The following is a 17,254-nucleotide window of genomic DNA, read 5'->3' on the forward strand; positions in this document are numbered from 1 at the left end:
CATCCTCTTCCCAGGTGCGGGCGTCGGAACCTGAGGCTTCTCAGCTCAGACCCCGGGCTCTGTCCTCCAGCCCCTCCACTGAGGAGCAGAGAGACGCGTCCGCACGGCCTGACCACAGGACGGGTTCATCTCCCTGTGCCCATTTCTAAGTTCTAGTACCACAGCTAGAAGTCTTTCCTCTACAAAAACAACTTTTATTTTTCTCTTTTAGTTTTACCAATATTAAATAATCGTTCGTTCTGACAGATCGTAATTCTTAGATAATGTTTCATAATTGCAGGGTACTTAAATATGATGCCCAGTAGTTAAGTGTTTTGATGTTTTCCTACTTGGAGAATGTAATTACCGTATTTTGTTGCACTAACAAGTATAGCAAAGTATTCCAGAAACAGGCAGGTCTCTGGTCTTCTGAAATAATGTTAATGTTTTTCTCTTTGGGGCTTCTTACGATCCTGCTCATGCTTCTAAATGCAGACTTGGTACAGTGTGTGACTGTTGTTATTAAATTGTTACATCTTGACTTCTAGTGTGAGTAGATTGTCTGCCGTCTTGTGTAGAGCTTCTCCCAGTGATCCAGAACCCGGGTTTTGCCCGTCTTGGGACCACCCACTGGCTTTCTCTCTCGGCCTCACTCCGGCAGAGGAGCGGCCCACCACTGCTCAACTGAAGGGGGACAGAAGCCAGCTCTGCGGCCTGCCGGACCTGCGAGCTCACGTGGCCCTGCAGTTCCGTGTGGCCCGTCCTGCACAGGGCGCGGTGGCGAGACACCACTGAACGTGCGGTTTCTGTCGGCTTGTTTGGGTCAGCGCCAGCAGGCACATGGCGGGCTTTGGTGAGTCTCGCGCGAGCCCCCACATCTCTGGGGGGCATCCTCACGCAGCACCAGGTCTCTCTGGTCTTGCATTAAGTGCTCAGCCCCACAGTCTCACGGTAACAGAGCTCCGGCTAGACACGGCTCTGTGCCCCACTCCCAGGAGATCCACGGCCCTGCTGCCGTGGGTGGCTCTGCCCCGGACGGTGGGGAGCGCCTGGGCTCGCCACACAGGCAGGGCTGGGGCCTCTCCTGCTGGAGCCGTTGGAGTCCAGGTTCTATCCCTGCCGGGTTGTGCCCATAGCCAGTCCTGTGCAGGAGCCTCATACACAGATAACGAGTGTCATGAGTGTGTGACGGGCGGGCTGGGTGAGGGTGCAGGGCGGGCAGCTCCCCCACCCCAAGCAGCGCAGCAGGACAGGGCTGGGCGGAGGGCTCACTCAGCGAGGCCCCAGGGGCTTGGGGCCAATGGCCAGGGTCACACCAGGCCCGGGCAGGACGCGGGAGTGAGCGGCAAGGGCCGCTTAGGCTGGCCCTTTTCTTCCGCAATATCCGAAGGCCTGCAGCACTGGCTCTCCCCGGGTTCATGCTCTGGGCTCACCTGCGCTCTGAGGCAGAGGGGAGGCTCCCAGGCCACAGAAACGTGCTGCTCCTGGGCGGGGCAGCATCGGGCCGCACCCCCAGGCCGGGGCTAGGCAGGAACCTCAGGGGAGAGAAGGCCTGGACCCCCATCGCCCAGCCCATGCAACTGGAGGCCGAGGGGACCAGGCTGCTGCCAGCAGGGCACCATGGGCAGGGGCCCAGTTCCCGGTCTCTGCTGTTCTTGTTCCCTCTGCCTGGAGGAGACAGCCCCCCCCCCCAGCTATGAAGACCAGCAAAGCCCCAAAAAGCCCTGCAGAGAGAGAACAGAGGTGGAGGGAGTGCCCAGGGCTGCTGCACCACACACACACACCATCCGCAGATGGGCCCTGCAGCAGCCGCTTGTCCCTGGAGCCTCTGGCTGTCAGACGCCAGTGCTTCCAGCCAAGGGCCCACCCCGGGCCCCGGAGTCAGAGGAGCCAGCCTGGCTGGACAGAGCTAGGGAGGCCCCCGGACCCCAGGCCACATGGCCAGCCCTGCAGAGAGCTCCCTATCCAGACCAGAACCACCTCAGCAAAGGCAGGCCTAGGCAAAAGGGAAGCGGGGGCCTCCCCCCAAAGCCAAGAGGCTGGAGACCTCAGTAGCCCCGCACACAGTGAGCAGGCCTCCCAGCACAGGGCCTTCCCCAGCCTGGGGCCTGGTGGTCAGCGCATGCTGGGCAGGATGGGCTGCCAGGGCAGGACGTGGCCAGCACAATGCTCCACAGACCAGAGAGGCGGGAGCAGGGCGGGAGCCCAGCAGGAGAGAACAGAGCGGTCTGAGCCCAGGCTCACCTGGTCCAGCACTGCAGCGGGCCTCTGGGGAGCTCTGGGCATCCCCACAGAATTCGGCTGCCCTGCCCCGAGCAGGGGGCAGAGGAGCGGCAGAAACCACCACACGTCCCCGCCCGTCTGCCTCTTGAGTGTGGGCGACAGACGCCCTGCCAGGGCTGACTCCCGGGAGGGCTTTACTCCAGCTCCCGGACCTCAGCTGGTTAAGCGAGGAGCCCCTGGCTCCCAGGTAACGGGTGTGTGGCCCCTCTCAGTCCGTGGGCTGGCCTTCTCAGTCTGCTGGCCCTGGCCCCTGCCCTTCCCTGGGGACCAGGCGAAGCCCCCTGCCAGGCTCTGTGCCGGGCCGTGCCCTCCTTGGGCCTTCTTGAGCATGCTCAGTCTCCAGCAAATTCAGGGCCGATCTTGCAGGCCTTGCTGCTAATCTCGAGGCCACGGAGTGTGCGGCCAGCCTCCTAGGCCAGGGTCAGGCTGAGCGAGTCACGGCTACTGTGAGCCTTGTCGCTGGGGGACACGGGCAGTGTGGACGCGTCCTGGAACTCCTTGGTCATGTAGTAGTAGCAGATGGCGTCCAGGCAGCAGTTGGCGTCCGAGAGCTTTCCCGTGATGGAGAGGGCGCGGTTGAAGGCCAGGCGGGCGGCACAAGAGTGCAGGTGCAGGGCTGCCATGGCCGTCAGGACCACATGCAGCGGCAGGAAGCAGATCACAAACACCAGCAGGTTGGCCCGGACCATGCGCATTGCCTTCCGGGTGGCCTCGGCCTGCTGCGCGTCGGTGGCTGGCCTCTGGGCCAGGGCGCTCACCACCCGCAGAGAGCAGAAGAGCAGCACGGCCAGCAGCGGGTAGAAGCTGAGCAGCGAGAACAGGATGGTGCTAACCTTGCTCCCGGCGTGGCTCCGGAAGCAGATGCCACCTTCCTGCACCCCCAGGTGCCAGCGGACCGCCAGGGAGCCGACCACTAGGACCCAGAGGGCCGCGCACACGGCCATGGCCTGCCGTGGGGACCGGAGCCCCCGGGCACGCAGCGGGTGCCGCACGGCCAGGTAGCGGTCCAGGGCGATGGCCGTGACCAGGCTGATGCTCATGTACCTGTTGGCCAGGTAGATACTCTGCACCAGCCGGCACAGCAGCGTGTCCGAGGTGTCTTTCAGGGAGAGAATCATGAAGGGCTGGGAGCAGAGCAGGCAGAAGTCAGCCACCGCCAGGTTGCTCATGTAGACGCGGGTCTCCGTCCACTGCTGCATGCGGCGGCAGAACACCCAGAGCGCCAGGCCATTGAGCAGCAGCCCCAGCCCCAGCAGGGTGCCCGAGTAGGCCAGGAAGACATAGTCGACCAGGGGGGGCCAGATGTGGTCGCTGCAAGTGCCGTTCATGGTCCTGGGGCTGCGGGACAGGGGGGTGAGTGTAGGCAGGCGGGAGAAGCCCAAACCCCGGGAGGGAGCCTCACCCCACCATACCCCAACCTCCCTTCCTCCAAAAACATAGAAACTGTCCAAAGCTCCAGGTCATCCTCAAGATCCAACCCTGCCCCTAGGTGGGTGGGAAGCTGAGGCCTTCGTAGGCAGAACGGCCCAAGGTGTCAGGACAGGAGGCAATCCCCTTTCTCTTGGGAGCCTTCCTCTCCAGGAACCTGCCAGCTGCTGGTCCAAGGGGGCAGGAGGAGCTCTGTGCCCCACCCGGTGACCAGGCCCTGCCCTCCAGAGGCTGATCAGAGGAGCCCAGGCCGACCCGGCTCTCCTGGCTCGAAGCTCTCCCCGCCCGTTAGCTTAAAGATGCCAAGACTGGGACCTGGGACAAAGTCCAGGGCAGTCTACTGCCCCCCTGCGTCCGTCCAGGAGGTGCTTGCACCTCCGCGGGAACTTTCCCTCTCCCTAGACGTCTCCAGGACACTAGCCGTCCTCCCTTCCACGGGCACCGCCCCCAGGCCTGTGTTCCTGAGATCCCCGCCCAGTTCACGGCTGGATCAGAGGTCTGAGGTGCAGGACACAGCTGAGGGCACAGTGCTCTGGGTTCCCTGCTCACCTCCCCCGGGCTGGGCGAGCCTCAGTTTCCCCATTGTAAGGGTCTGATGTCTAACACAGGCCCCACATGGGGTCCAGCCTGAAGACACAGCCAGCCAGGAGCCAGGGCCCAGGTGACATGACCACCTCATTCCTCATTGGGTACCAGTGAGGGCCTGGGGCGCGCTGGAGCCGCCTCTCCCCCAGAGCACAGGCTCCTCTGGGCGTCCACAGGAGGGCTTTTGGGGAGCTCTTAGCTGATGGGAAGGGCACTCAGCCCCCCAGGCAGGCACGATCTGCCCCTCCTCTGGCCCCAGTGGAGGGGCGCGCAGCGACCCTGAGAAGGCGGGCTCATTTCCTGCAGGCTGCCCTAGAGAGCGCCAGTCCATTAGGGGAGCCAGACCCAGATTCCAGACAGAAACACAGTATCCCGCCATCTGAGCTGCTGAATCAAAGTGGCGCGTTTGCCAGCAGCCAGCGCTTCCTGTGCCCAGAGGCAGCCAGGGGCCCCTGGGGTGGGGAAGCCCCACCGACTTCTTGCCCGGGACAGGGCTGGGAGGCTACCAGGGAGGAGCAGCCAGCGCCATGCCCCAGCAGAATCCCAGGCAAGACCCAGCTTCTCTGCAACAGGAGAAACAGAAAGCCGTCCTTGGTTCTGTTCTGCCCCCCACCCAGAGAAGCCCACGGGTGCAGGTGCAGGCCCGCCCACCCTGCAGCCCCTCCTCAGCCCTCCTGATGTCTGGATGGGGAACCACGGACCCCCCAGTTTTGGCCGGCCTGGCGAGGACACAGGCAGGGTGTGAGGCGCAGGCCCCTTTGCCCGGGCACCGTAGAGGCCTTCCTGGAGAGCCTGGAGCTAGGCTCCCATGGGAACGCCCCAGGTCCAGAACAAGCTGCACGAAACCTGCCCTGAACTCTGAGGGCACTGCGCCCAGATTGCTGTCCTGTTGTTGAAGAAGGTCACCCACATCGAGATAGCACAGTCTTAAGTGAGGTGGGGCCGAGGGTCTAGGGGCCAGAGTCACTCATGGCCTACTGCCCACCCAGGGGAGCCCAAGCCCTCACAGAGGGCGGCCCACTTGTCCAGGCTGTGAGCACCTTCAAGCTCCTTCTAGACCCTCTCCTCTGAGACGCATATCCAACTCAGCCCAACCCATGTGAGGGCACATCACTGCCCCACCCGCTAGGGGACCCCGACACAGCCCACCCTGCTACAGACCCCGACACAGCCCACCTTGTTAGAGACACCCCAACATAGCCTCACCCTGTTATAGACACCTCAACTCGGCCTCACCCTGTTATAGACACCTCAACTCGGCCTCAGCATCTCTGTGCCCGAGGCTGCCTGGCACCCACCTGCCCTCAGCGGCGGTCCCGGCTGCAGGTCAGCCTGCTCTGTCAGCGGCTCTCAGGCCGCGCCCCTTAAGACGCAGGCTGTTGGGCTCACTGATGACGACGGGGCGGGAGGCCGTGACAGAGGCTTTCTGGGAAGGAAGTGAGATCTGGCCACCGTGCCATATCTGCAGAGCCCCATCTCTGCAGGGGCTCTTTCAGGAAACCCAGATGCCAGGGAACCCGGCTGCTCGCCCCGCCCCGCCCTGAGGCCGCCTCCTCCAGCCCAGTTGGTTTCTGCCATCATCGGGGGACAGCCCGCAGTGTCTGAGGTCAGAAGCGGGCACCCCACACCCACGCTGGCAGGGGCGGCAGACCGCACTAGTCCAGGTTCACACGCAGGGATGCCCGATAGGACGTCACACACCCCCTCCCAACGCTCATGTGGAGATGGGGCCCCGCTTGGGAGCCCGTCAGAGCCCCCCAGGGCCCGCAGGCACACTGGGCGCCCTCTTGGCAGGATCTTCACTGGGAGTGGGGGGGGGAGCCCGTCGAGTGGCTGTGTGCCCCTCTCTGTAGATGGCCTGCCCGGGGCCAGGGTCTTAGCCTTGCTGGGGACACAGCCTCTGACCTCAGCACCGCTCTCTTCAAGGACGTCAGGGGCTGGGGAGGACCTCATTCCCACCCTCCCCACCTCACGGTGGTGGAAATAGAGGCCCCGAGAAGGGCTGACCTGGGCGGCAGGACTGAGACCAGCACCCCAGCCCAAGCGCTCCTTATTATCCCTCTAGGCCCAGGCCCCAAGGCCGGCACTGGGGCCCCTTTCTCAGCCCCCTCGGACACCTGGGCCTTGATGCCCAGTGGAGGGAGGTTCCTGCTGCTCAGGTGCTGGGCACAGGTGTTCATCTACCCTCTCTCCCCTCCCCCAGTCTCTGGCCATGGGGTCAGCAGTGCTGCCTGGCAGGGCCTTGGTCCCCACCTGCCACCGTCCTGTGTGGGTTGGAGCCGCAGAGCAGAGTGGTTCCAGGTGGTCCTCCACGGGCGTGGCAGCCTTTGAGAGCAGCCCCTGCAGGGCTGGCCCTCGCCTGAACACCGGCCTCCCTCACGCCTCCCCAGCAGGGGCCTGGAGGACACAGCCTGCACAGTGGGCTCAGCGCCTGCTGGTTTGCGGCCCCAAGGGAGATGACGACCATGGGAGACCAACTCTGGGCAGGGTCTCCTGGCTGCCACTCTCACCCGCACTCCCTGTCCAGCCTCCATGGAGGGCGGGGGCTGCCCCTCACTCAAGGACCCGATGGCTGGCCATTGCCCAGCAGGTGGAAGCTCTCAGGTCACCTCCCACGTGGGCAGCCTCAAGCCACAGAGGCGGGTGGCTCTCCGGGGAAGACTCTGCCGTCCCCATCCCCATCAGCGGCTCTGAGGCCTGCCTGCCTCAGTCGCCCTCAGCCCTGTGTGCTTGCTAGGCCTACGTGGCCTGCGGGGGACCCCCTGGGCCCTCCCTGGGGCTCTCGGACAGCTGGGCTTGGTGCACAAGGCCTCCAGGGACAGACACTGACTCTGCCACTCTACCCAGAAGGAGCTAGTAGGAGCTGAGTCTCATAGGTGGCTGCTCCAGGTGACCCAGGGCCTGGCTCGGTAAGCCCCCGGCTCATGGGATGGTGCCCCCAACCTGCCTCAGCCCCTGGCACCTGGCTCACTCGAGAAGACAGAGTTATGGATATGGGGACTCGGAACTTGGGTCTAGAAAGTGCACCAAAGGTCCAGTGGAGGCCGGGTGGAGGCCGGGTGGAGGCCAGGGTGTGCCCTGCAGCCTGGGCCACTCCAGAGCCCAGGTCAGGGGTGAGTGGCGCCTGAGGGCGGGAAGGTGGAATGTGGACCCCGCCTTTGTCTAAAATGTACGCACTTTCATCAATGTGGATCTTCTTTCTACATTTTTTTTGCATTTGTTTTGTGAGAGCCCATTTAAAATCAGAAACCTCAAAATGTCTTTTCTTCTTCATTTCCTTCTAAAGCTATTTCTCCAGCCTCACTTACTACAGCCGACGTGTCTCTCTGAGAATAGAAACCGGGCCCTCTCTTCCCCGAAGCTCTGGCGCCAACGAAAGTGGGAGAAGAGGAATTGTAATGCATCCCCGGCTGCACAGCCTGGCTGCAGCCACTGAGCACTGCCGGCTCTCTGGCATATGAGTTGGAACATTTCTGTAGGACAGGGAAGACAGATTAGCTGTCTTCCTAGTTTGAGGCCACTAAATGTGTTTATTTGTTTGTTTATGTTTGTACGTTTGTGTGTATGTATATATGTATGTATGTATTTATTTATTATCTAGTTATCTTTGGTACTGTGGATTGAACCCAGGGGCATTCTGCCTCTGAGCTGCGTACCCAGCCTTATTTTATTTTGAAAAAACAGGGTCTCACTAACCTGTTGAGGGTCTCTCTTACTAGGTTACTGAGGCTGTTCTCAAACATGCAATCCTCCTGTCTCAGCCTCCCGAGTGCTGAGATGACAGGCGAGGGCCACCATACGGGCTTTCTCTCCTCTTTACACCCTTCCTCCGTATTTGACGTGGGCAGGTGATGGAGTCCAGCCAGTCAGGACCCGGAGGGGCCTGAGGTGTGCAGTAAGCTGTATTGCCTGGAGACCTTCGGTGCAGTGCCCAAGGCCAGCACTTCTCTGTGCAGGCCAGTGTCCCTGCCCCGGGCACGGCTGCATGCAGGGTCCTGTGCAGGGAGGATGTGGACCTCCTCCCAGTTCTCCGTGTCCACACTTTCAGTTCCCTTCCTGGAAGAACCAGCCCTAAAGAGACATCCTGCTGAGAACACTTGGGGGCCTGGAGGAGGCCACACCCCAACGTCCACAGCTCCACCTACAGGGGGCCCACCTCCTGCAGGAGTAGCCTGCCCTCCGAGACCCTTTCTGACCTCTTCCGCCCACCCAGTCTGCCAGTCCAGCCCCCAGGCCCTGCAGAGGGGCAGGTGGGGGGGGGGGCACCCGCAGGGCCCCTGCCTGGCTGGCTCTGGTCTCGGCCGGCTCCCGCTCTTCAGCCTCATGCCTTTGGGTCCCTGCTAAGGGGCTGCGGAGCTCCAGGCCACTCGCTCTGGTCCCTGCCTCCGCGGAGCCCTGACCGCCAGGCACAGGGCAGGGCTCACATCCAGTGGGCCTCACTGGACTAGCTGCAGGAGCCTCAGGGAGAGGCCCCTGTGAGCCCCGAAGACGGAGCAGGGGGCTTGGGCTTCCCCAAGGTACTGTGGATGCAAAGCTCCATGTGCAGAGAAACACATTCGAGTATCTTTGCCAGGGTCCAGGGGGATAGGAGGATAGCCCCTAGGGGGATAGGGAATAGGCCCCAGAGGGGTATGGGATAGGGGATAGGGGGATAGGCCCCAGGGAGATAGGAGGATAGGGGATAGGGGATAGGAGATAGGGGGATAGGGGATAGAGGATAAGGGGATAGGGGGATAGGCCCCAGGGGGATAGGCTCTAGGGGGGATAGGAGGATATCCCCTGGGGGGACAGGGGATAGGGGGATAGGCCCCAGGGAATAGGGGATGGGAGAGAGGCCCCAAGGGATAAGGGACAGGCACTAATCCCAGGGGTGGGACTGTGGCTGGAGCGAGTGGCCCAGGCGGCCAGCCGTGTGGGGCCTTGCCTCCATTCCCTACTTTCATGTGGATTTGAAGTTTTCCATAAAATGTCTATGAAGATTGGGAAGTGGATGGGGCAAAGCCCTTTGGTTGGGGGCAGACAAGGGCGCGAGGTGGCTGTGGGAGGGCCAGGCAGAGGCCGCAGGGCTGGCTGCTCAAGACCAAGACCTGAGGTGTGCCAGGCTGCGGTGTGAATGGCCTCCCCACTTGGCCTGGGGTGATATGCACACAGGAAGTGGTGGCCCCCGGGGTGGCAGGAAGGCCTGCTGCCACTCCGTGTGGGGGAGAAGTGGCTGAGCGGCCAGGGCTCTGCCATCTGCCCTGACAAGGCCGCCTGCCGGCTGAGACCCTCCACTGCTCATTCACGCATACGCTCACTCACGCTCACTCACGCTCACACACGCTCACACACACACGCACACACTCACTCACACACGCTCACAATGCACACGCTCACTCACACACGCTCACATATGCAATGCTCATTCACGCACATGCTCACACTCACCCACATGCTCACTCACGCCCATGCCACACACGCACACGCTCACTCATGTATATGCTCACGCACACACACACACTCACAAACGCTCACACTCACGCTCACTCATGCACACACACGCTCACTCACGCACACGCTCACACACGCTCACTCATGCACCTTCTCACGTGCATACACGTGGCGAGATGTGGCTGGGCCGGGCAGCCCACTCATACTGTCCATTCCAGCTGGCTCAAGACGACGGGTCCAACAGGACGCAGCACAGGCTAAAGGAAGACTCCAGAGTGGAGCGTGCCCGGGCTGGAGGGAGCCCGACAGCTGCCCTGTGTAGGGCTGGTCACAGGCCTCGGGACAGCTTGCTCTCCTTGGACATAGGCTGCCCCCCCCCCGCCTCCCAATCCACTGGAGAAGCCTCTTTGGGACCCCGGCCCCAGCAGCAGGGCCTCCCACACCATCTGGAACCCATCGGCACACGCGACCCAGGGTCAGGGCTTTGCTCGGACCTGTCCTGCAGTGGGCTGCCGGCCTCTGGCCACGCCTGCTCCAGGACCCTCTCCTGGTGGCACGGCTGAGCAGAGGGGTCACCATAGGAGGAGAAGCCACCACAGGATGGCCAAGGGACACCGAAGAGCCAGGGGTCCGGAGGGACCTGTGGGCCCCAAGAGGGAGCTGCAGGGGCCCTGAGTGGGTTGGGAGGGGTCTCGAGGGGAGCTGAGTGAGGGGTCTGAGGGGTTGCCCTAACCCTGGGTCCTTCCTGGACACCTCCCGTCCATCCCAGAGCCCCTCCTGCAGCCCAGGCCCCTGGGGGGCCTCCCTCCCCAGCCCTCCACTCACCACTCTCATACCCAGCGGTGTCCTTTGACCCAGCCTCCCCAGATGGCTTAACTGTCCCTGTCCTCAGGGCAGACACCCCGCCCCCCCCCAGACCACAGCAGGGGACACAGCAGGCGGCCCCCTGGCAGGGCAGGTGCCTGCCCAGACCTGCCCCAGCCAGCCGTCACTCCCACGGCCCACTCACCCTGTTCCAAGGTGCTGCCTCGCAACCCGTGGCTGACAGGGACCCTCCAGGGGGTAGGCAGGGCTCTGCTGCCACCCAGGGCGCAGGTCCCTGCCTCCTCTTGCCCCTTGCCCCTTCGTGGCCCCTGGATTGCTCACCCGCCCTGCCCTCCGGCTCTGACTGAAAAGCTGGCTGCTGGCTCCTGGGATGGCCCCTCCCCCACAGCTGCCGGCCAGAGTCCCCAGGGCCTTCCCAGCAGCGCGCCCTCCCTGCTCACCCCTCCACACCCCACCCCTGCCCCTGCTCAGGAGCCTGCTTCCCTGCCTGCTGTGGTGAGGCCCTGGGCTGACCGAGTCCAGCGGGGGAGGAGGACAGTGGCAGCTGAGAGCCTTGCCAGGAGCATTTGTCTCCTCCCTGCTCCAAACAGTGCGGCCATCCAGGTCGCAACCGGGTGGGCCTGAGAGCGGCGCCTTAGCACGCTGAGGCAGGAGCCCTGGGCCCAGGCCCAGTCCATCCTTCCTCCTGCCCAGGACCACCGGCCCTCCAAGACCTGCCTCTGGGTGGGGGAGAGGCCAGCTGAGTGGTGGGAACTGACCGTTGGCAGAAGAGGAGATTGTGCAGAGCCTTACAGATGCCCAGCGCAGCCGTCAAGAAGCGCACGTCACAAGTGCCCCGGAAGCCTCTGCCCTGCTTGATGGCAAAGGTATAAGAGCCCCACCACCTTTTAGTTTTAGGAAACATCCTCCGATAGTTCTCGTTCATAGCTAGAAGGTACAAACCCCTGTGGGTGGGGCCTGAGCAATGTCAGCAAAATCAGGTGGAGAGCCGGGTGTGGAGGCGCACGCAGTAGTTGCGAGGTCCGCGGGCAGCCTCAGCAAGTAGGACACTCTCCTAGGAAGACCCTGTTCCCAAATAAAAATAAAATAGGGCATAGGTCAGAGGTAGAATGCCCTGGCTCAATCCCCAGTAACCCCCCCCCCCACACACACACGCACGCACACACTCAGAAGAGCACCTACTCTTTGACCCAGTGATCCCACCCCCAGGAGTCTATTCACTGACATGAGAATGGTGGGCACTGCCCCAGAGGGCACTGCAGGCCGTGTGCAGAGCCGCCACCATCCACAGACCCTGCGAGCTCTGCTCAGCCGTAGGAGGAGGGAGGACTGACTCTCCATGCTTGCCCACACTGCTATCTCTAGAGCATATTCCTAAGTGAAAATAAAGCATGTTTATGGATATATCGATAATGTATACATTTTGTAAATAGACCCAGCAGCTTGTGTTTTTACAAACAGAAAGATAGGCCTCTGTTTCAGATTAAAGTGTTGTTCTTGGGAGCCAGGTGGAGACTGTTGTGTTTAAAATTTTAGGTTAAAGCTTTATAACAAAGTGCTATGAGAGTGCAGTGCGGTGTAGTTGCTAAGAAATTGCTTAAACTAATAATGTTGATCAATAATATTGTGTGTAATAATTAGAGGCCAGGCATCTGAGCGGGAAAAAACTTATAGGAGAACTCCTGGAAAAGCTAAGGGCATCCGCCCTACCTGAGAGCATCGGCCTAGCTGAGCGCATCCGGCCAACCCAAGGTCTCATACCTTAGATAGGAGACCCTCTCTCAAGTGAGCCTCTCTCTTGTGACCCTGTTATCTTAAAACTGCCTGTCCAAGTTACCTTATTGGATGGAAGCTGTAAATTAAAAAAGCGTCATCAATGATATAACAGAATGACTTGCAAAATGTTGTACAAATGCATAAAAATCTCACCCAAAGGGCGATCCTGGCCCTTGCCGCTTATGTGGAGACACATGCGCTTGGGTCCAGGTTCGAACCTGTAATAAAGTGTGGCTTGACGGACTAATAATTGGTTAAGGACAGTTATTCTCGCCCGAATAGGTTACGACAGAGACAGCGTGAGGGTCAGGGATGGAGCCGGCCCTTCCTGGTGCAGGCACCTTGCTCTGTAGACCAGAGCCTGGTCTACAACCATGCAAATCTTTGTGGAATTACCATATCAAACTACACTGAGTTTTAGGAGGAATTCCTAATGTTGAAGCAAAATGAAGCTCATTGATTTGCTGTGTTAGTTGATAACTAGAACCCCTCCAAACTTTTCCAAGTAATTATAAAACCTAGACACTTGGCTGCCTTGTACAAAAATAATGGCAAAAAAAAATTATTTTCAGTAGTTGTTTTCTAAGTAATTTAAGAACACTATTTGTCTCTACTGTCATATAACCCAAGGACTTTAAAAATACATTTAACAAATCCTATTTTTAGTAGTCATGCTGTTAATGGTAGTGTGGGTACTGTTATTTTAAGATTGTGTTTTAGGATAAAGCAAAACAACTGAATGCTTACATTGAGATGGTGGGGTTTGGGATGGGATAAAGGTGGCGCGGAGGTATTCGTCATAAGGTCAAGGAATGAATGAAAAGGTTGGTTCGAGTTCGGAATGTGTGTTAGCTTTAAAATGATGCTTCGTGAGCCGGGCGTGGTGGCGCACGCTTGTCATCCCCGCGCTTGGGAGGCCGAGACAGGAGGATCGCGCAGGTTTGAAGCCAGCCTCTGCTGGCTTAAGAGACCCTGTTTCCAAATAAAATATAAAATAGGCCTGGGAGTGTAGCCCAGAGGTAGAAGGCCCCTGGGTTCCATCCCCTAGTACCACAAAAAAAAAAAAAAAAAAAAAGATGCTTCGTTCTGTCCACTGACAAGGCTGAGCGTGTCAGTGAGCTTTGGCCAGCTCCATCCCTTGGGCCTGAGATGAGGTGGAATGTTGATGCAGGGGCACAGGGGAGGAAAGCTTCCCAGGCCACTGCAGCCAGGAAGCCAAGAGAAAGGACAGGGTAGGGAGAGACCCAGGAGCGGCTTCCTCCGAGCCTGCCTGCCAGCCTGCCTCCCGCCTGCCGCTGTCAGGAGCCCCAGAGCCTCGGAGCCCGGCTGCGCTGGGGAGCGAGCCCTCCACACGGCCTGCGGGGCATTGCCGACCCGGTCCAGGACACACAGTGACCAGAAGAGTCCCGGCAGCCGAAGGCAGTCCCGGGGAGGAGAGGACTCAGGTACTGCATGACGCCAGGTACCGCAGGGCAGGCCGTGATCCCAGGATTTGGGAGGCTGAAACAGGAGGACTGTAGTGTCAAGGCCAGCCTTGGCCACTTAGTGAGTCCGGGACCCCAGGGTGACAGAGACCAACAAGAAGGGGTTTATTGGGGAGCTAGCTCGAGCTGGGGTCCAAGTCCTCCAACGCAGTGGCGTCTTGACAAGGACCCGAGTCTTTGTTCCGAGGCAGTTTTACACATTTCAGTCATTGGGGCTGTGATTTACAAAGGGGTTATCTTTAGACCAAAAGGAATCTTTGCTGCTGTCATTACAAGCAACGGACAGGATACTTGGTGCCTCCCGTTTGGGTCGCGCCTCCTGGGGTTGGTTGGGAGTTTTTCATCCTGACCCAGGTGCCAAAACTGGCGCTTAACTGTTAGTTGTATTCCTGGGAAATGGAAACTCAGGCCTCGCGTGTTTGCTGTACGGATGAAGCCTGTCCTGGCCCCACTTCGGTCCTACAGTGAGATCGGCTTTAAAATAAAAAATAGATGGCTGGGAGTGTAGCTCAGAGTTGAGAATATAATTAGATCTTCTCTATCAAAGGAATAGCTTGACTTAAGCTCCATTTTGTAAAACCATCATTTTGTAAAGGTAGTATTTCTTGGAAACCGCAAGTGCCAAGCCCTCTAGCCAGTCGCGTGGAGATTGTGGCCACCTGGTGTCTGCATAGCCTCCTGGGGTCCTCTCCCTCCATCTCATCCCCAGACCTCAGCCAGAAAGACAGACTGCAAATGCACACTGGGCCTGTTCTGAACAGTGGCTCCCTGCGGCCCATGGCTAGGATCCAAGCTCCCCAGGGAATGGGAGACAGGCCCAGGCTGCTGAAACCCAGTGGCGCGGTATAGCGCCCTGCTGCCTGGGCACCCCTGCTGAGTGCCAGAGGCCACAGGACCCAGAACCGGCCTCCTGTGCCCCGGGCCCTGAGCCAGCAGGCCTCGCAGTCCTGGCCCACACAGGAGGCCATCCCCAGGGGCGCTGCCCACACTTGCCAGGGGCCAGAGGAAGTGGCCAGGAGGTCCCGGGCCAACCGGCGGCCCACAAACTGCAGCCTAGCCCTAGTCAAGTGAGCTCTTTGGACTCTGCAGAGCTGAGCGCGCTGCCAGCCCCACCAGAGCTTCTCCTCCAAGCCAGAGGGGACCCTCCCCAGACCAGTGGCTGCACCCAGGGCTTCACACTGGGGTCAGAAGGCCTAAGGTTTCCCCAGGAATAAAATGACTCTTCCATTCAGAGGCAGCAAAGGAGGCTCAAATCCGTACGTATAAAAACTCCAGTAAAACCAAATGAGACCGGCATGGCCGAGCAAGGCATGATTATGGAGTGCAGCCAAGCGGCCATGTGCTCTGAGCGCCTGGCTGGCTCCGGCTGCCCGCCTGGGCTCTCCACTCCACCGCCCCGTCGTGCCCCTGCCCACAAAGCCCCGCTCCACCAGGCCCTCCCATGAGCGCATGCTCAGGGCAGCAGGACCACCATAGTCTCCCTGGGGAGAGGGGCACTAGGGAGGACTGACAGAAGCCAGCACCAGGACGGCAGGACGCCCTGAGGGGCAGGAGCCCCACCACCCAGGGCAAAGTGCGCTGGGGCGGCCGGGAGGAGGCACTCCCCACACCTAGCCTGTCCATCCGACCTGCCCCACAGCCATGCGGCTGGGACCCTCGAATGCCACCGAGGGGCCGTATCCCGCCCCTGGCGTTCCGAGGGTTGCAGCAGCCCGCCCAGGCTGGAGGTGGGGAGCAGGCTTCAGCTTTCTCTCTCAGGGGAGCCCTGGTGGGGTCGGGTGGGGTCGGGCCCTGAGGCCTGGCTGAGGTGCTTGCAGGGGGGTCTTTCGGAAGGCGACTGGGTCCAACAGGTGAGACCTCACGGCCTTATCAGAGACCCCAGAGAGCTCCCTCTCCCCCCACCCCATGGGCACAAGGAGCTGGTGCAGACCAGGCTGCCAGACGCCGACTCTCTGCCCCCCACGCAGGAAGTCATCTCTGTCTAAGCCCCCAGAGTGCTCAGCAGCCCCAGGGGAAGCTTGCGGGCAAGAAGCAGGATTTCCTGTTTTTCTGTAAACAACAACCTTGAGGGCTGGCTGCATAGATGGTTTGATTGAGGGGCAGAGCTCTGAGCATCTGCGGTTCAGGGGCGCCCTCTGGGGGCCCTTGGACAACCCAGGCCAAGAGCCTGGCGTCCTGGACCTACAGTCCTAGGTGCTCCTTCTCGCAGCAGGAACCCTGGTGGTGGTGCCAGCAAGGTGCACAGCGCCCGACTGTGGGCTCTGGGGCTGGCGGGACGTGGGGGTGTAGACCGCCTCCACTCTAAGCAGATCTCCGCAGTGAAGCCCTGAGGCCACTGACAGCAGCTTGGAAGAGCTCGCTAGTGAAGGGGGAGGCCTGTGGCCAGCTCCTGCTTGCCTCCTAGACCCAGCAGGTGGGCCCAGGGGCTCCCTGCCACTGCCAGGACTCCTGGCCACGTCCCAGACAGGCTGTGAAGGGAATTAACCTGCCGACAAGTAACCTGCTAGGCGGGGTGTGAGCAGGAGGGGACCCCCCCACACACACACACACAACTGCCGTGAGCTGTGAGCAGGTCCTGCGGGGCTCCTGCCTCAGGACACCAAGTAAGGCGGGGCGGAGGCCCAGGCACTGCAGCCCCACAGGAATCAGGCAGGTGCTGCAGAGGCCCCACCAGGGTGGCCAGGGCCGAGCCAGGCCCAAGCACAGACTTCTACCTGGCCAGTCCCACGTCTTCCTCCTTCCCAACCAAACTTCTCTAGCCATAAACCACTCCAGCCTGTGCGTCCAGAGATCAGACCCAGGTCGGAGAAGAGGGAACATTCAGACCGTGAAGCGGTCAGCCACTGCCTACTGGCAATGAGGACCCATCCCTGGTGGTAGGGACAGAAGGCCCTGGCAGGTGGTCGTACTGACCAGGCCAATTGCTGGCCTTGCGCCAGTGTGCAGCCCAAGGGTGCCCAGGGGAAGGCAGTGGGCTCAGTAAGCCATGTTGACATGCACAGACCAAGGAGAGCCCCAAGCTGGGCGTGGGGGCCCATGTCTTTAACCCCAGCACTTGGGAGGCTGAGACGGAAGGACCAAAGGCTCGAGACCGCGCTCAGCAACCAATGCAGTGGGACTCTCCACCTAGTGAGACCCCGCTTCCAAGGGCGATAGTTGGAGGCAGTGTCCCAGGATTCAATCCCCAGTGTGTGTGTGCGTGTGTGTGTGTGTGCATGTGTGTGTGTGAGGCCGAGGACCGTGGTGCTCGGGGCCACAGGTGCAGGCAGGCAGGTGGGCAGGGCACCTCTGTTCAGCTCGGGAACACGGAGCTGGCATGGTGAGTGGAGGCGCGTCACACTGCCCAGCCCTCGCCTGCACAGGTTGCCTAAGGTCAGCGCTGGCTGTCCCGCAGGCAGGCTGTGGCAGGTGCCACGACAGAGCCTGGCTCGCCAAGTACGGTGGGGGGCAGAGCCCTAAAGAGC

General features: G+C 60.8%; 1 protein-coding gene across 1 annotated transcript; it reads right to left on the bottom strand.

Annotated features, from left to right (window-relative positions):
* Positions 1-2,672: 2,672 nt before the first annotated feature.
* On the bottom strand, positions 2,673-3,593 carry GPR35 (G protein-coupled receptor 35; the record flags this gene model as incomplete). Its single annotated transcript, XM_080690166.1, has 1 exon — positions 2,673-3,593. The coding sequence occupies exon 1, from the start codon at positions 3,588-3,590 to the stop codon at positions 2,673-2,675; it is 918 nt and encodes a 305-aa protein (XP_080546292.1). The 5' UTR covers positions 3,591-3,593.
* Between the last annotated feature and the right edge of the window lie 13,661 nt (positions 3,594-17,254).

The sequence above is a fragment of the Muscardinus avellanarius genome, assembly GCF_963383645.1.
Source record: "Muscardinus avellanarius genome assembly, chromosome: 2".
NCBI lineage: Eukaryota > Metazoa > Chordata > Mammalia > Rodentia > Gliridae > Muscardinus > Muscardinus avellanarius.